Genomic DNA, 19133 nt, shown 5'->3' on the forward strand with positions numbered 1-19133 from the left:
TAAAGGAGCAGTACAATAGCTGCCCTTATATTAATTATTGTGACATCCATCTGCTGAACTTTTATTAAAAAATATTTATCCCAAAAAACTTTTACCCAAGACGGCTTTTATTTTGAAACGTTTGACCGGAACTCTTATCTTTTATCGAATCAGATTTGACATTAGTCAAGTTAGAGGTGATGAGTTTGAACAAAAACACTGACATCTAAAGAAAACACGTGAGAATGGCGGAGAGGTTCAAGTGTGAAGATCCAGGAAGGTAAGGAATGATCCAGATGTTCGCACCTGCAAACAGCTGGAGGATGTTGTTGACAAACTGTGAACGAGTGTTTAGTGTCTGTTGGTTCACAGACTTCACTCCAGTGGTGTTAGACACGTGCCCTGCAGGCAGTGCGGTGTAGAGGCGTCAGAAACACACAGGAAGAAAGAGAAGCTGCTAAATTAACCATTATAAATTACCTAACTTGATATAAATACTGTCAATGTTAGACTGACCTACTCCTATGTTGTTTATGTTTCATTTAAAATGTGTATATTATGCCAAACTAATAATAGTTTTGAACCTAATAGCGAGAATGCTAGTATTTATTTCAAAGTATTATTAATATTAACGATAATAATTTATATTTTAATTCGGATAATAATGACTTTGGTTTGTTGTAAAAAAGTAACAAGACTGAAGGAATATCTCTTTAAAGTGTGATAATGAGAGAATTATATATTATTTTCCTTTAGCTTTTTCTAATGTCTTTCTATCTTTAATATCCTTGAATACTTTCTGTGATTTATTTACTTCAAACTTATTTTGCATGATTGCATATACCTATATACATAGTGCATGTGTCCTGCTTTGTAAATGTGTATTCCTTTCAACAAATTAAAAGGGTGGCAATTAAATATCAGTACTATTAATGATAATCAGGTCAAGTACGGGAACAAAATGGTAGAAAATTGTGAGGCTATTCATTTAAAAAAGGAAGCTGAAAAGGATAAGATTTAAACAAAAATAAATGTGAATGCATAAGGAATTTGGTTGTGATGAAAGTTGCTCTGCTGAGAAAATGTTGAAGGTCTATTTTAGAAGACAGATACAGTCAAGTTTTAAAGTTCACTGACCTTGAAAACTGCAGTTGATAAAACTGTCTCAAATCAAGATCAGTTGTGGGTTGATAGTACGTCTTAGAAAACTGTAACTAAAAACATAGAGAAGAGACTGTAAATGTTAGTAATCCAATGTTTTCTCGGCTACAACTTCAGTGAAACATGCCTAAACTTCCACGTCTCTTTGCCCTGCAGGAAGTCAGAGATGTCAGCGGTCATCGTCGTGCACGGCGGGGCGTGGGCCATTCCAGACCACCTGGCCGAGGCCTCTGTTGATGGAGTCAAGGCTGCAGCATGTGAGGGGTTTTCTCTGCTGAAAAGTGGAGGAACTGCAGTGGAGGCTGTGGAAGCAGCTGTGAGGGCGCTGGAAGACAACACTGTATTCGATGCAGGTATACAGAATTACTTTGTGATACATTCAGACACTCATTTAATAGACACTGATGAAACATTTACACTCATCGTGGGCTCATCAACATATTAGGGCGTTTATTCCAATCGGATCTGCACTGAAATGTAGATCACAATGATTCTCAATAAAAGCAAGACAAGTAGATTTCCTGCTTCACTAAACTCAGTTTAAAAAACAACAACTCCACCTCCACTCAGGATCCAATCACCGGTCACCATCTTCTTCACCCAGCTCTGTCTGTTGTGAACTGTCTCCATCTGCTGGTGGTGATGCCAACGTATATCTTGGCTCCATGAGGAGTCTGGGGGATGGTGGTGGACAAAGGTCATGTCGGCCTCAGATTATGGGGCTCATCTCCGTAATCCAGCAGTAGAGCCAGATGGAGTCTTTGAAGGAAAAAAATCATCATGTCTGTTTTGTCTGATAAACATATATAATATTTGCTTCGTTAAAAAACAACCCACATGAATCAGTTTATATACATATAGTTTTCTGTCAGTGTAACAAGCCGGTCAGTCAATACCTTGGTCATAAGTCCTGCTGCTTCTGTTGTCAGCGCCCTGTGGACCTGTGAGGATGTGGCAGACAACCTCTTTACATCCTGCAATTTACTGCAGCTCATTATTCGCTGGGCTCCCGACACATCACACCCACCCACGCCTCATTGCACATGTTTTTCGTGGTTTTTGGAATTGATTCTAAAATTGAATTCCCTGTTTTAAAATCACTTGAATGGCCTTGTCTTAATTATAGCGGCCCTCCTCTTCCCTCATGCCCCTCCTTGAACAATTCGATCTGTTAGCCAGCTGTCGCTCAGGGAGAAGGGCTGCTCTGTAACCTCCCTGTGTCTTTTAGATAAGCTACCTCAGTTTCCTCTTGTTAAACTCTTGCATTATTTAAATTAGATGTTTCATCTAGTGTCTCCTGCATTAACGTGTTTAAACTTGTAAACGACTTGTAGTGTTATTGTAATCTCTGTTTTTATGTCTGTGAAACACTTTGTTATCCTGTTTCTCTGTATATAAATGCAAATGATGATTATTATTATAATCAGTATTTTACATACATGATCTATTCAGCTAATTCTTTGCGGGTGTGCTGCCGCCAATCCCCGATCACATTCACACCTTCAGGCGATCTAAAGTGTCCAATTAACCTAAGTGGTAACCGGTAATGTAACTGAAGACTGTGGAAGGAAGCCGGAGACCCTGGTGAAACCTACACACCCCAGCTGGTCGTCAGGTCCGATCCCAGATCCTTCTTGCTGTGGCATGACAGCGCTCACCACTGCACCCCCGTGCCGCCCATTGATAAACAGCTGTAGTTTTTAACCTCTTCACCCAAAGTTCTGTCACCATGTCTGTCTGTTGAGTTGCTCAGCACCAACACTATTAAATTGTGCATCAAAACTTTGTCTGAGATGCCGTTTAAGTTTGTTACTGACTGTAACATTTAATTCTAGGCCACGGAGCAGTACTAAACACAGATGGAGAAGTGGAGCTGGATGCCATCATCATGGATGGAAAGACGCTGGCCTGTGGTGCTGTGTCTTGTGTGAAAAACATTGCCAACCCGGTGTCACTGGCACGAGCGGTGATGGAGAAGGTGTCATCTGAAATACTTTTGGTCTTACGGCACAGAGCTACTGATGTATATTTTCATGAATGTTTTTAATTTGTTCTTACAAATGATATTTTGCATTTTCCTACATGTTTGTTGCGATGGGAAATGTCAGACCGCCCACGTCATGTTGACAGGCAGAGGTGCGAACATGTTTGCAGAGAGCATCGGCGTGGCCACAGTCCCCCCCGAGACTCTGGTGACGGAGAACGAGAGGAGGGAGTGGGAGAAGCAGAAGAATTATTCCACTGGAGTGATGGAGGAATTTAACTCTCAATGGTTTGTATCTGCAGCATCTGACTTTATTTTTAAACACTTTCTTATCTTGGCTTAAAATTTTCATTAATCTGAACACATACCGTCTGAATAGCCTGACAATAACCCCAAATATAATTAAATACCTTTATATAATTGTTCAGTATGAAGGCTTCTAACAACGCTCTTGTGTACTATACCAAACATGGCGTTTACACTGTATGTGCTTTTTCTGTGTCTTTTGAATCATGTGTTTTTCTGTCTCATTCCAGGGCCCATGATACAGTTGGAGCAGTTGCTGTGGACGGTGCTGGTAATGTTGCATGTGCAACATCAACTGGAGGGATCAGGAATAAAATGGTTGGCAGAGTAGGAGACTCTCCGATTATTGGTAAGAATTAATTGACTAACTCTCTCAAACAGCACATTATATCCTCAGCTGCAGTAAAAATCAGATTTTAATTACATTTTTCCCCACAACTTGGAGTATAACTTATATAAGTACACCAATGCATGAAATTGAGTTGCATTTAATACACATTTTATAAATGATTAAACTTTTTTTTCCTGCTCTCTCTTGTAAATGAGGCTCTGGAGGATATGCAGACAACTGCAGTGGTGCAGTGTCTTGTACCGGTCATGGAGAGTCCATTCTTAAAGTCACATTGGCCAGACTCATTCTTTCACATATTGAACAAGGTAAAATATCAGGTTTTTTAGCAAGACTTTATTTGTTGATGTCAGAATTTGTGTATTTGGCTATAAAGCATCAGACAGTTTTTCAATAAGATTGAAACAGTGCAAATGTCTTATATAATTCCCAGTTCAGAGTAACTACAGTATTTCATTATAACATTCATTTGATTTGATGGTGTGAGGAGTTTGATGTTTTAACATTCTTTCTTTCAATGACTCGACCCGAGTTTTTACCTTTTCAGGACTTATTTTCATTGACAATGGCAGCAAGAACAGTATAATTATTTCATATTTTATTCTCTCCCCCACACAAACAGGTAAATCAGTGGCAGACGCCTCACAGTTGTCTCTGAGGTACATGGGCGAGCGTGTTCGAGGTGCCGGGGGTGCGATTGCAGTTTCTCCATCAGGGCAGTGGGCAGCCACGTTCACCACAGAGCGAATGGCTTGGGCAGCAGTGGAAGAGGATGTTCTGTGGTTTGGATTAGACCCAGATCAAAGATTAAAAGAGCATTTTTCCAAATAACAATTTTAGGTTCTTTGTCCTCATTACAAAAACACAGTATTGAGAAAAATAAAAGAGAACAGTATTTTAATTATGTGTTTACTATTTACTAATTTGCGATGTTGAACCTTTCTCTACTGTTGTCTGTAGCCAAAAGTAATCAACAGTGTTTTCTTGTCAGATCTACATACTCTACATACGTTGAATGAATTTAACACCTTATAAATATTACAGTGCATAAATCTGGAGACCTCTCAGTCAGTCGAGCAACATACATTAGATTCGTTTTCTAATTGCATACCACATATGCAAATATAGGATGTGTTTATTTTACTAAAGTTTCTGTAGCAGTGTATTATTTTTTCCACATCTAACCTGAAGAAGTGGATTCATTTTTTAAACCCTATTATAGGTGCATTTTATTGATTGTCAGTATATACAAGTCCTGGATGTCTGTGAAATATGTCAGAGTTTTGTTTCACCTGTTGACACCTGGCAATATTGTGACTTGGGTGAGTGGACAGGTCCAACCTGAGATGGGACTCACTATGCAAATAAACACGAACACTATTTAGGTTTACAAAGATCAAATGTGTTGTTTGTTTTCTTTTATGAACCTCTAAACAGTAACAACAGCCTCATTCATTCATCAATCTGCTCTATTTGACCAACAGCTTGTCTCCGCGGCTTCAGCCTTTCAAACAATTGCTGCTCAGAGAGACTGTGAATACAAACCTCATTCAGACTTTGAATTAAATGTCAGGAATGTTACTTCCACCGTTTTTTAATAAGAGTGCAGCCTAGAATTGGAAAAACGAAAACTTTAAAACTGAATTTTGGTTTTGGAAAAAATTATATAGTGTAGAATTTTCATATTTTTTCAAATAAAAAATTAAATAGAATAGAAAGATTTATTTCTAAATGATTTCTCCCTTTCGTTGAAAATGTTATATATGAGGCATATCCAGATATTATTCTTGTACCTAAACCAGCGTCGGAAATACACGAGGGCAAAACGGCCCTTTTTTAAAAAAAAATCAGAAAACACTTTGAATCTGTAGATTACTGCCTAATAGTCTTATTATTGGCATTTAATGGCAATTGCTCATATACTGTAAGCCTAAATAAGTATATTTATTATTTTGAACAAAGATTAAATGTTATTTCACAAGTTTCAAGTGCCCCCAATTTCTTTCAAATGATCCTGGATTTCAATCAGTGTGGGCAAAAATTGCCCCCTACAGAATATGTAAATTTCCTACCCGGACCTTAACTACATTAAACATGTTTCAAACTTTTGACCTGGATCTGGCAGCTACGGAGCCAGATCGTCCACATCATGCCCGTGTTGCTGGAGCTGAAGCGGTGTGATCTCTGTGAGCAGCCGTCTGTGGTGGGTCAGTAGTGGGTCTGTGGTGGGTCAGGAGCGGACCTCACTGGGTCTGGGTCTGTGGTCGCTGCCATGCTTCCTGTAAACACAAGCCACGTGACGCTGCCTGACAGGGGCTTTGCAGCACTGGGGCGATTCACGGCGGAGTTAGAGGAAGTTACTGGGAGCAGCGGCGCTACTATGTAACCTTACGCGAGTCGGACGGCAGAGACGCGGGAGAGAAGTAAGAGTTTATTATATTTACTCAGACATGTCGAAATATCCCGATGGATATCCAGCGTTGGAGGGGGTGCGTGTGGGCGTGCTCGCGTAGCAGCTCCAAGGCTACAAACAAACTTGGTATCTAGGGCCTATGCTAGCGGCGCCTAGCTAGCCTGAATGACAGAGTTAGCATCGAGCTGTGTAACCTAATACCCACATGTTTTATCCAGCATATGTTGACTTCTCCTGCACACGTATCTAACTGCGGAAACACTGCTTATATTACCGGTGCGATAATCTAAACCACTGAGTTGCCCTGTGCAGACTTCTCCCACAAGTTACCATTAGCATGCTAACATAGCTTCCTGACGCGTTCTGCAGCGGCTTGTTGTTAGCCTCCTTACGTTAGCATGCTAACTAGCAAACAGCTCACTGGCAAAGCTTGGCCACACGTTGTCCGTGTTTTATGTGGATATCGAGATGTATCAAGTGAGATTAAATCAACCTGAAGATGGTTTCGCACCAGTGTGATTGATTTTTAAGGAGCTAATGATACTGGTTTGAGCACAGCTGAGTTTTCTGGCCTGTTGTAGTCGTGCTTGTTTTTTTTAAACAACTCTGGTAACTTGCAGATCATTTAACAGTAGCGTCAGTCTAAGAACACTCCACGTCGAGGATGTGAACACTTTCCTGCTTTTAAATTCAAAACACGTAAAGCTGATCAGAAGTAGAACAACTGGGTGGATCAGAGAAATGGTCAAAACAAGTCGAGGCTGGAGACGTGGGGTCAACAGTGCAGGCGAGTAAACATGTAGGCTACAAAACCAAACAGCTGCTGGAGGAAACCTCGCTCATCTGTCGCTCTTTGTGCAACGATTCTGACTTTAATTCAATGTTTAGCAATGCCCTTAATCGACCTGACAGTACACAGCCATTTGTTGCTTTGTTAGCACTTTGATTACCAGCAGTTATATGTAGAAGTTTACTCAAAATAGCTGGGAATAGCTGTGGATATTTGTTTACCACCTCTCTGGCTTGTCTCTTGAGCCTAATCTGTATTACGTGCAACTAGGATGTTGCACATGATGCATGAGAGCTTCATTCAAGCATTATCACTATAATTTTACTTGATCATACGGACTTGCTCTGTCTGTGTCGTTTTGCAGGAGGGCAGCAGCATTCATGGATAGTGTGGAGACCTTAAACCATCTAATACCCAGTGACCAGTTGGACGACTCCCTGGCTGTAGGTCAGAACTCGGAGTGTGAGACCAGTAATGAGTTAGGGTCTGGACTCCAGCTGGACGATTCACTGAAGAACATGCTCAGTGATAAAGATCCCATGTTCGGATGTTCCAGCTCTCAGTTCAATCTGCTGGACAACGAGGAGTCAGCTTTTCCGGCTGCCACCTCCACAGGTACGTCAACAAACAATTCTACTTTATTTTACTGACTCTAGTCTCTGATTATATGCCTACTAATATATGCTACTACAATTACTTCACGTGGCTACTTCACGATAAAAGCAATTCAGAATAACCTGGATAACCTGATGAAAGAAGTCAAAAGCTTGCTCTTTTATGTATTAAGTGCATAATGTGAGCAAGCTGTTAGGTGCTGCAGAACACTTGAGGAAAATTAAATTGTGCTGCAATGGTTTCTTATTTTATCCTTTTATTACACACTTTTTAGACAAATTCACACTGTCGTCATAAATGTGCTCTACATTTTCTGTAGATTATTTGTCCCTCATAGTGATACACCAGGAGATAATCCACAATTATTTCTTCTACTTGTTGTTGGCAGGTCGTGATGATGGTTCAGCACCCACAGGTCTCAGCGGTGAAATGACCGTTGAAGAGACCAAACCAGTGAAGCGTCCTGTTGGCAGGCCGAAGAAACGTCCACATCATTCAGTACAAGGTAAGTTGGTGCTCGTGCACTTAGATTTCTTCTATATGAAATCCTTAAACTAGAGATCTAGTGAGTGACCATTTTCCATGTTTTGGTTCTTGTTGAAACAGAAAATAGTGATGGTCCACAACCCGCTAACACATCCAGCAACATCATTACCCGAGGACGACCTGGAAGGAAACCGGCCGACAGGCTAGAAAAGCCGTGTCTCATTGAGAAACAAATTAAAGGCACAGAACTAAAGAAAGAATTAACTGAAGGAGGACGCATCGACGTAAATAATCTTGAAGGAAGACGATGGCTGAATCCTACGGTTGTACTGAGACGGTTGACAGTCACAATTGCAGGATTCAAGATTGAGTTGCTTCCAGGACCCTCTTATACACAAGACGTTGATACAATGCAGGCCGTGTGCCTTGAGGAGGATATGTTGCCCGTTGTGGACAAAGGTTTGACCGTGTTGCCGGTTGATGCCGTCAATGTACAGAATCCCATAGCTGAGAGTGTGGCAGAGGTGGATGTGAGTGAGAAGAGCACTGCTGATGATGTAGTCCATGGGCTGAGCCCCTATGTGAATCCCAATGATGTACAGACCTCCAATGGGACGTTAAAAGGGAACCCGTCCACACAAGAGACAAAGCTTGACAATCAGAGTATTCCTGAAGAGCAAAAGCCAATGAGTAATGAAAAAGAAGATATTAATGAGCCACAATGCAACGAGAACGACATAACTACTGTTAGTAAGACTGTAGGTAAAGAAAAGGAACTGGATGTGGTGAAAAATCCACTTAAATCTAAAGAAGAACCGACTCCTGCCAAGAATAAGGACTTGGTTTCATGTAAACCAAAAACCGCGATAACAGAGCATAAAGTATCACAAAATCCATCGCCATCGAAAATCATCCCAAGAGGTGACCTGCACAAAAATAAACCTCTAAAGGACAAGAAAGAAGTTGCGCCTTTGAAAAGGCCCGCAGAAAACACCCAAAGTGAGCAGGCTTCGAAAGTGCAAAGGACACAAAGCACAGGAGACACTAAAGTGAAGCCAAAACCACCAATTCCATCTAGCTCAGCATTAAAGAAGAGTCCATTGTCTGGCAACCGTGTTGGTGATCAGCAGCCACCGACCAAACAAACGCCCGCTCCTACTAAGTCTAAAGTGGAGTCTGCTCAACCAGTGCACAGTCGTCCCAGCCAGACGTTAAAAACGCCTGAAGAGGGAGGACAGGAAAAGCCCAAACTGAAAAAGCCAGAAAAGATCCTTCAGAGACAGAAAAGTAAAAGTGGAAGAAGCACGTCCGTGGAAGAGCCGCAGCTCTTCATCCCAGATAACGCTCCTGTTGCCAAGAAGGAAGCGGCCGAGGAGCAGCCTGCGAACAGTGACACCGTGTGGGACGGAAACAACTGCTGTGGCCTGTGTAAAAAACACCACAATAACACGTAAGGGCCGCTCTTACCCAAATATAGATAATTATTGTACAACAGCCATATTATTGATTGTGACTCAGATTTAATTAGTGCATGTTGTAGATTCAACTCAACAGGGTTAAAGTTCTTTGTTGCAGAACTATGAACAACACTGAATTGTTGACTTTTAATCAGCAGAGCATGCAATATTAGCACAATTACATAAAGAACTTGTAAACAGAATTTTATAATTGGTGTAACATTTGTTTGTTCAGAGTGCTCTGGTGTCCAGAATGCTAATTTGAAAACACACTCTTAATGACAGCCGTACTTTGTCTAGGTTCATGGTGGGCTGCGGTCGCTGCGAGGACTGGTTCCACGGTGACTGCGTCGGTCTCGACCTGACAAAAGTACGTGAAATGGAGGAGGAGGACGAGATGTATGTTTGCCTGAAGTGCTGTGACGAAGAGAGCAGGAAGGTGGAGCCTGAGCCACCAAGGGCACCCAAGCCAGAAGTTCCAGCAAAGACTGAGGTCCTGAACCAGAAGCTGCCTCCCAAACCCAAACCAGAACCAGGATCCTCCCAGAGCCTCACATCAGGGGGAGTCAGACCGGTAAGAAAGGTGAGCACCGACAGGGAAAATGCCTTGAAGAAATTTAAATCCTTTACACCCAACCAAAAATATAAAAAAATACTTATCATATGACTAATGGACTTTTTGCACTTCTCTCTCAAAATAGGATCCTGACAGAAGACCGTCTGCAGATGCAAGAGATGGAGCTTATAAAACAGGTAAGTTATTAAAGAATTATATACAAGATTAAATGAAGGTTATCACGACAGGTTGAAAAATAGAATAAGACCTTTGATCTGCCATTTAAAATAAATATGACAAGGTTCAGCAGCAAGTATGCTCGAAACTTGAATCATACACTACTGGCCAAAAGTTTTTGAAGACACAACTTTTACAGCTGTTTGAACATTTATCCACCTCAGTGAATTGGTGTTTCTAAAATCAAAGCATTAAACAATCAAACTAGGGATTTTAGGGATATAGAATCATTGATTGTCTAAATTTTATCAAAATTTCTGACTGTTTAAGTCAACGGATGTACTTGTGTTGTTCTTTCTACTACATAAATGTTGCTCTGAAAGATTGTCCCAAAAAACTTTTAACACTTGCACAGGACTTTTCTAAAGGTCTCACAGGCCTTAGGTGCTCTCTGGGTTCTTGTAGGGATTTGAAATTAATCAAAGGTAAATTTAGGTTTAAAGTTTTTCATTGATTCTCATTCAGAAGTCTATGATGTGATTACAAGACTATTACTGATGCATCTTGGTACATGCAGATTATTGACTAATTTCTTTTGAGGATTTTAATGTAACAGTAACAACTGTAAAGTTTACTGCTGCAAAGTCACCGTGTACGCTAACTATCTCACTGGGAACAAATCTGAAATGTCAGTAAAATCCATAATATTCCTGACATCAAAATACTTTGTGAAGCTTAGTGAGAATGAAGAGTTTATACATCAGTCCTTCCTCCTGTCCTCTGTCCTCCTCCCTCTGCTGCCGCTGCCATGATTCATAGTCTGCAGGTACTGCTGGTAGAGAGAAGGGGCGGTTTATTGCCATCTAAAATAAACCTGCTACATACAGACAGCTTTTCAGTTGGACTGGAGCTGCTTATATTTTAATAAAAACTGGGGGTGTTATTGAAGGTTTACCGCTTATGCATGTGTGTGTATATATATATATATACATATCAAGACAACCAGGAAATATCGATATAAACTATATTTTTTGAGTCTTCTGAGACCAAATATAATACTGGAATGCCATAACTACCCACATGCGGGTGACAGACGAGATTGATTGCAATATGGGTGTAGCATGTTGCCAGTGTTAAAATACTGAGGAAAAGCAGCGCATATACATTGTATTTTTAAAAAGATGCAGGCACATAGTTCTCCCAACTCCCTTAGGAATTGTCTCACAGCTCAATGTTTTTACTTCAAAAACTCAGCAAAGTTTACAGTGAGTTTAAAACTAGTGAGTGTGGAAGTCATTTTGGGAATCGGGAAGGCAAAATAAAAAAAAACTAAACTAAAAAGAAGTGTGTGTAAGGGAGTCTTATAATAGTTGTGTTCTGTTGTTTCCATATTGGGAACCCAATGCCACCGTCTTGTTGCTGCCTTATATAGTTTGACTACCTGCTGTTGTGTGAAGGTCATCCACAGCTACATCTAAATGTGCCAACTGTGCATTTTTTGTTCATTACAAAAGAAAAGGGTGAAAAAAAAATCTCATTAGCTGTTATCCAATGTCTTAGAGACGATAACGTTTTTCACATCAGCTGTTTTTGAATGTCACCTTTTTCTCTCCTAACTCTGCTCCTGGTGGTCGCAGATATCCCTCACCTGCTCCCCACATCTTTTTATTCTGTCGTCACAGGCGTTTCGCTGAAACAAGAGGCAAAGAGTAAAACTTCGTCTTCAAAGAAACCTGTGTCCGTGGATTCCATCAGACGGAGTGTGCGTGATTCTCTGAAAGAAATCCTTACACAGAGGCAAGTATTTCATAAGCTTAAGTAAGAGTAAATAGTGAAATTGCTTTCCAATTCCTCTAAAACTGTGACTCTGCATTTTTAGGTTGAAGGAGTCAGAACTGAGCATCTCAGTGGAGCGGGCTGTTGAAGTCGCCAAGAAGACAGAGAGAGAGCTTTTTCACTTGTATAAAGATACTGACAACAAATACAAGAACAAGTATAGAAGCCTAATGTTTAACCTCAAAGATACTAAAAACAATGTAAGTACGACTTCAAATCAGGCACAACACACATGAAGAGTTTTCTTGGTGTTGTATTACAGTTTGAATATCAATGCATTTCCATTTTGTTTGAATGGTTTTCTTTAGGTCCTCTTTAAGAGAGTTCTCAAAGGGGAAATTTCACCCAGTAACCTAATTCGAATGAGTCCTGAGGAACTGGCCTCAAAAGAATTGGCTGCTTGGCGACAAAGGGAGAACCGACATGTAAGTAATACTAAAAGCTTAGTCTATATTTTCTCAATTTATCGCATAAATTCACCATGACAGTTCACGATAATTATGTCACAGAAGTTAAGCTCAGCAAGTACGATTAACATTTGTGGATTTGGTGCTTTTATTATTGTTTTCATTATAGATGGTTGTATTTTGAAAATTCTGACTTTAAGTAGCCATCTAATAAACGAATGATAATGATTTCCTCCCTTTACAGACAATTGAGATGATTGAAAAAGATCAGAGAGAGGCAGAGAGACGACCCATCACTAAGATCACACACAAGGGCGAAATTGAAATCGAAAGTCAAGAGCCGCAAAAAACGCCTGAGCCTGAAGAGGTAAAGCAACATTTCAATTATTACTCTGCATTATATATACAAGTAAAAGAGGGTTACATGTTTGCCTGAATGTCTTTGTTTCCCTCGCTCTTCTAAGATGGAGTCTTCCCCCAAATTGACAGAAGTATTGACAGACCCTCCAAAAACACCTGAGGACAAAGCTGAGAACACCAAGACTGATAAAGACACTACAGGCCAACACAAGTCTCATTTGTTTGACCTACACTGCAAAATCTGTACAGGTAAAACGCCTGACATCAGTAAAAGAACTGATCTGAGCCATGGAGCTCTTTCTCAATAATCAACTCTCCGTTGTTACACATTTGTCTCTTTTCCCCTCTATAAGGTCGCATGGCCCCCCCTGTGGAGGAGGCCCCTACCAAAGTGGTCAAGGTCGCCACCACCGTTGTCAGGAGGCAGTCCACCAAATCAGAAGAGACAAAAAGCACAGCAGGACCCGCACTTGAAGACGACCTGCACCTCACAGCTTTAGAGGAGAGCTTCAGAAGCACTCGGCCAGGATATGAATCCAGGTATTATTTCTGACTCTCTGCGTGGCTCTTATGTGTAACTCGTTTTTTTGCAAGAGTGCTCCATCGCTGTTCTGTTTGCCACAGGTCAGATCACGTAGCTGGAAGAGATGAAGAGGCCTTGTTCCTCTCCAACCTGCAGTCCCTGTGGAGAGGATTCATTCACATGCACTCGGTGGCAAAGCTCGTGACCAAAGCTTTCCCTGTCTCGGGCAATCTGGATAATGCGACTGAGGTAATGTGGACACAACTGAACATGTTTAAGAGTTTTTGATTTCTGTTTTTTAAAGGTCTGTCAGTTAATACATTCGATTCCACCTCCCAACAGGACCTGCCAGACAGCATCCAAGTCGGCGGGAGGATAAGTCCACAGATGGTGTGGGACTATTTGGACAAGATTCGGGCAAGTGGAACAAAAGTGAGTTTTGACAGCATTCCTTTTGAAAATGAATATAGCACATCTCAGTCATTAAAGGTATATTACACAGGATTTGCCGGTTACTAGTTGATCATTCAAAGTCAGCTCCTCCTCCCTGGATCAGTTGTTTTCTGATTGTTATGCGGTGGTTAGGATCAAAAGCATAAATAAACACAACTCACTTGTGTAATAAATCTTGGAGGTAGATGACATGGGTTTAAATATGTGGTAAATATTAAAATAGACGCTTGATGTTACAGTCTCTGTTGTATCTGTCGGGAACAGCTGCTTCTAACACCTTCAATTGATGTAAACACAAATCAACAGCTGGCACATTTGTAGAGAACGTTAGAATCTATTGTTTGCACCTTTTCAATACGTCTGGATTTATGCACAGGTCACTGATTAGATAACACTTCTGACACACAACATTTTTTGTATTGTCCTACCCTCACACTCTGCATGTTGTTATTGGCTGAGGGATATACACCCACTGTCCCAAGGCAGCAGCCCAGAAACATCCCACACACAAAATGCAGGCCTTTACACAACCACACACTTCTAGTGGATCATAGTTGTTGATTTAGTACGAGTCTACACAGAAAATCCTGAAGTCTATGTGTTTAAATGCAATCGTCCACTAATGCATGTGGTTCAGTGTGATCAAGAGCGGAGGTTTACATTCTGACATTTCAAATTCCAGCGTTCAATTCCGTTTGATTAAATCAGAGTTCTCGTACACGGGTGGAAGATTTTACTGACACATGCCTTTTGATCTCATTAAAGGAGGTGTGCCTGATTCGCTTCTCCCCCGAGTCGGATGAAGATGAGATCTCCTACACTCTCTTGTATGCCTACTTCAGCAGTCGGAGGCGTTTCGGGGTGGTGTCTAATAACCGGAAACAAGTGAAGGACATGTATCTCATTCCCTTGGGTGCCGTTGAGAAAGTTCCACATCAGCTTGTTCCCTTTGATGGCCCAGGTAACCTGAACACTTGACCAATTTTCACACGGATGAATCATTTATCTTACTAACTATCTTTTAAACTGAATCAATCTTTTGATTTGACAGGTTTAGAAAACAACCGGCCCAACCTTCTTCTCGGACTCATAATTCGCCAGAGATCAAAAAGGGACTTTCTTCCCGTGGAATTGAATGAAACCGGGAGGATTATGCCTGAAATCAAACCCGTCACCGTTTCCGCTCAAGAAACCAGGACAATAGTGGAGGATGAGAAATTGTTTCTCTCTTCATTGACGGCAGTGCATAAAAAAGAGATAGACAAACCACTTAACACCACCGAGGCTGTTGATGAGCCTGTTAAAGAGGCTCTTGAAGAAACATCGGCGTCAGAGGAGCCCACCAATCAGGAGCCACATAAACCACTGCGCTTTCTTCCAGGTGTGTTGCTGGGCTGGGGTGGGGAATTGCCACCCCTGCCAGATTTTGGAGGAGCACCGGCAGCAGACGACACCCCTAAGATCCAAGCTCCTTCAAAAACAGAGGCATCGGCTGGGAACTCCAAAAGTCCAACAGTTGCTTCCCAACGAGAGCGCTTTGTCATCAAGAAGAAAGAGCCCAAAGCTGCTAAAGCTGAACCAGAGCTCTCCAGCCCGACTGATATATCTGCTCCTAACAACTCGTCCGGAAAAGATGCTGCAGTAGTGATCCACACTGCACCTATCTCTCTGAAAGATAAGCCTCCACATGTACCGACTGAAGCGTTCCTGGCAAGCCTATCAGCGGCTCCGAGCGGGACTGAAACTAGCGGCGCTGCCTCGGCAAACAAAGGCGATGCCGGCCTTTTGTCTGAAACCGTAAAAGGGGCGACTGAAGGGAATTCTTTGTTGCAATCAAAATCCCAAACTGTAACAGATCACACAAATAGCTACAAACCTCCTTTAAGTGGAATATTGAAGAAGTCCTCAGCTTATTCCAGTGTAAATGAAGATAAAACAACGGTGCTACAAAAGGATAAAGTCAGCCAGCCAGCGACTTCAAGTCCTAAACCTGTTCCTGTGCCGAGCAGCGCTAGGAGTGATCCACTTACTACATTTCACCAAGGATATTTACAGCTTTCACAGGCCAAGAACAAACCTGAGCAACAAAACCAATCTGCTGTTCAATCAAGCTCCCTTAAAAAGGAAGATCCTGCCATGTCCCAGAGTTGTGCTGCCGTAACACCAACAGTGGGACCACCTGCAGTACAGGGACCACCAGCAGCACCACTGCAACAGCCTCAGGTACCTGGCAGCTGCGACGTCCTTAGTGGTCCTCCTGATAACACTTTCTCGACACCAAACACCCAGGATCAGAATCACAGTACGACGTGCGATCAGGACAGCACCTCCCAGGATCCTGGACCTCAGTCACAGAACACTGAGAGCCCCTCACAGCTCTCTGAGCAGCCTCCCTCCCTGGCCAAAGACAACAAGCGTCCCGAGGAGCGGTACAGCGACCCGTGGGCGAGGCCGCGGACCACAGAGGACAGAGACCACCACGGGCGGCACAGCCACCACAGGGACGCCCATCACGGGAAAAAGAGCCGACACCAAGACCGGGATCGGGAGAAAAAGTCCGATCGCAGCTCGGACGACAAGTACAGGGAGAGGAGCCGGCACCACGGCCACTCAGAGGACCGGCACGCTGAGAAGAGGAAAGAGAGGCACCACAGCGACGAATACAGCAGCCGCCACAAGGACAGACACAGACACAGACGGGACTCTGATTATGAGAATGGACGGAGAAGTTCAAAAGACAGTTACTCGTAATTATTATTTTAATTTTAAAGCAGCACAGCGCTAGAAAGACTGTCACAGCTTGTTTGTTTTATCCACCAGCCTGCGGCTTATAAGCCACTTTCTTCATAGAAGTTCCATTTTGCATTTTACAGCCAAAATGACCCATCATTAATTCTTCAGACCAAGAAGAACTCAACAACGGAACATTTTTTCAAATTTTTAACCTTTTACTGTTCATTTTTAGTCACATTGTACCGCTGCTGTACTGACTACAGACGACCGGTTCATGTTGTCATTGTCGTGGTAACATACAACACGTGTGTGTATGTGGACCATTTGGTGAGGAGTATCAGTTGAGCATATTGAATGAATGTAACAGAAAACATTTCTCTAAGGATGGCTCTAAAAAGCAGCTTTGCTTTTTTCAACTTCATTTATTTTAAATTGCTTAAATATTTTATATACTTACTTTCTATTGAATAAAGTATGTACATTTTGGCTTGTATAAATTAGAGATGAAGTGTGCCTTTGCACCGTGTGTTTATGTACAGTTCGTAATAAAGCTAATCCTTTTTTATTGTTGATTATAAAAACGTATGTCTTTGAAACAAAGTGAGATTGGAGCAGTGAGAATAAGATCCAGTAGGTGGTGCTAATGCACCTTGACGTTGCTTGCCACCGGCAAATAAACAGAACAGAGGAAGCTGCTGTGATTTAGACAATTTAAATACATTCCATTAAAAGCACTATTATACATAACAAATCAGATGACAACTGTACTAAAAAGTGTTTAGAAAACAAGTTGTTAAATGTATTTTGGAAGGACTTTACTTGAAAAACTGGAACCCATCTAAGTTTCCCTTTGGTTATTATTAAACACACATACTATGAGCTACATTTTCACTACTATTCATTTCCCTTATAAACATTAAAACCTTCACTGTTTTTGAGGAACAGCACTGGCCTGGTGTCTTCAAATAAATAAACATTTCTAAGATTTCCTTCAAGGCCTTTTGAAAACAGCCCTGAGGTGACGATGGAGACGTTTCTGTGTAACTCGAACCCCCCGAAATAAAGCTGACCAGCGTAGTCTAAGGCCACGTATCGCTCAAACGGGTCCAGGTCTTCAAACAGGATTCTCCTACTGTTCAGGACCACCTGCAAGACGGTGCTGTTCAGAGACAGGGAGATGTTGTGCCATCTGTCACAGCAGAGGGTTAGATTCCTGAACGTTAGCGGGAGGGAGAGTCGCTCCCCGAGGTTCACCGCGATTTTGAGGTGGCCGCCCTCGAGTCCGACTGCCAGGTAGTCGTCGTCTTCGTGCTCGGCCTTCCCCATCCACATCATCAAACCCACGTTAGAGCTCGCCCGGAAACTGAAAGACACCTGGGTGTATTTCAAATTTCTCGTCTTGTATCTCGGGTCAGAATATTTCACGTACGAGTTTCCCATGAAGTTGAGCACGTCGGTGGATACTTCTGCGTCACAGTGCTTCCCCCCCCAGCCTAAGGGGCACATGCACTGGTATGCGGTCACATTAGATGGAGCACACGAGGAGCCGTGTCTGCAGGTGTTGTTTGCACAGCTCACAGACTGGTTGCACACGGAGCCAGTCCATGACGGTGGGCACACGCATGTGAATGAGTGACTTCCTGTCGCCCTGCAGTGACCTTGGTTCTGGCAGACCTTGTACCCACACGCGGTCCCATCCCAGTCGCCGACGTTTGCTCCGCTCACTGCTCCCATCTCCGTTAACTCCAGCTCTGCATCGTTGAGTATAAGTTCTCTCATGCCGCCGGTGAAACCTGTTGGTTCCCCTTCAGTTGCATCGGTGGAGACGAAACTCAAGGTGGACACTCCACCGACGAAGATGTCTGTAGCAACGTCGAGGGTGGTCATCCCCTCGGTCGCATTCCCTCTCACCTCCTTATCGTCCAGACTGAGGAAGCCTCGGTGGCCGACTCGGCCGGCTGTCACCCTGTGCCAGGTCCGGCCGCTCCAGTCCACTTTGTTGACAGACTGCAGGACGCGGGGGCCGTCACCCAGATCGTATCTCAGCTGGACGAAGCCGGATTTCAAGGAGAGGCAGAAGAAGTCTCCTGGAGGAAGAAAATACACAAGAAACAGGTCGGAAGAAAAGTCAGATTAAAAAACCAATCTTAATTTGAGAAGCAGAATTTTTTTTCTTTGTTTCCTGTAACATGAATTACGTAAATACCAGATTCATCCTGGGATGTCCAGGTTGGGATCAACTGCACCGAAGGAGCAATTAAAAGCCTAGAGCTGACACTTAAATTTTACATTAACTATAAGGTATTTATTACATTTTGAAATACTAACGTCTACCCTTCCCTACCGGTAATAACCTACTGGTAGTACTAAGATGATGCCAATATGCCCAAACACCTCTTTTCAGGTACTTTGTAGCCTGAAACTGAGACAGTTTAAGGATATTGTTATTGCTAAGTGTTATGGAAGGTGATCAAAATTAATATTTCATCATCTACTTAAGGCAGGACATTTTTAGAGTTAAGTTTCTACCCGTTTCTTTTGTTATATT

General features: G+C 42.3%; 3 protein-coding genes and 1 long non-coding RNA gene across 7 annotated transcripts in view; 2 read left to right on the forward strand and 2 right to left on the reverse strand.

Moving 5' to 3' along the window:
* Positions 1-229: 229 nt before the first annotated feature.
* si:dkey-103j14.5 (isoaspartyl peptidase/L-asparaginase) lies at positions 230-4610 on the forward strand. Its single transcript, XM_061086983.1, has 7 exons — positions 230-259; positions 1297-1493; positions 2976-3118; positions 3249-3412; positions 3661-3779; positions 3977-4087; positions 4402-4610. The coding sequence occupies exons 2-7, from the start codon at positions 1307-1309 to the stop codon at positions 4608-4610; spliced, it is 933 nt and encodes a 310-aa protein (XP_060942966.1). The 5' UTR covers positions 230-259; positions 1297-1306.
* LOC133020426 (uncharacterized) lies at positions 4096-6052 on the reverse strand. The gene is made up of 2 exons (XR_009682923.1): positions 5892-6052; positions 4096-4556 (listed from the first exon to the last, which is right to left on the reverse strand). It is a non-coding gene; the product is annotated as an uncharacterized LOC133020426 (long non-coding RNA).
* On the forward strand, positions 6050-17166 carry phf3 (PHD finger protein 3). 4 transcript variants are annotated; one of them, XM_061086979.1, is made up of 16 exons: positions 6050-6202; positions 7347-7597; positions 7986-8102; positions 8204-9533; positions 9841-10123; positions 10242-10293; positions 11911-12070; positions 12153-12309; positions 12418-12534; positions 12761-12883; positions 12981-13125; positions 13230-13416; positions 13501-13648; positions 13742-13831; positions 14618-14813; positions 14904-17166. In XM_061086979.1, exons 2-16 carry the CDS (start codon positions 7363-7365, stop codon positions 16601-16603), a joined length of 5040 nt encoding a protein of 1679 aa, XP_060942962.1. In that variant the 5' UTR covers positions 6050-6202; positions 7347-7362; the 3' UTR covers positions 16604-17166. The 4 variants fall into 4 exon arrangements, with proteins under 4 accessions (XP_060942962.1, XP_060942963.1, XP_060942965.1 ...); XM_061086980.1 differs by having other exon boundaries at positions 9841-10114; XM_061086982.1 differs by having other exon boundaries at positions 9841-10114; positions 11956-12070.
* A 313-nt stretch (positions 17167-17479) lies between these two features.
* The window catches only part of eys (eyes shut homolog), a 155534-nt gene continuing 153880 nt past the window's right edge, over positions 17480-19133 (reverse strand). Inside the window, exon 49 of the mRNA XM_061086984.1 lies at positions 17480-18672. Within this exon, the coding sequence (XP_060942967.1) occupies positions 17480-18672 (1193 nt within the window). The remainder of the gene's footprint in view (positions 18673-19133) is intronic.

Source organism: Limanda limanda, chromosome 15, assembly GCF_963576545.1.
Source record: "Limanda limanda chromosome 15, fLimLim1.1, whole genome shotgun sequence".
Lineage (NCBI taxonomy): Eukaryota > Metazoa > Chordata > Actinopteri > Pleuronectiformes > Pleuronectidae > Limanda > Limanda limanda.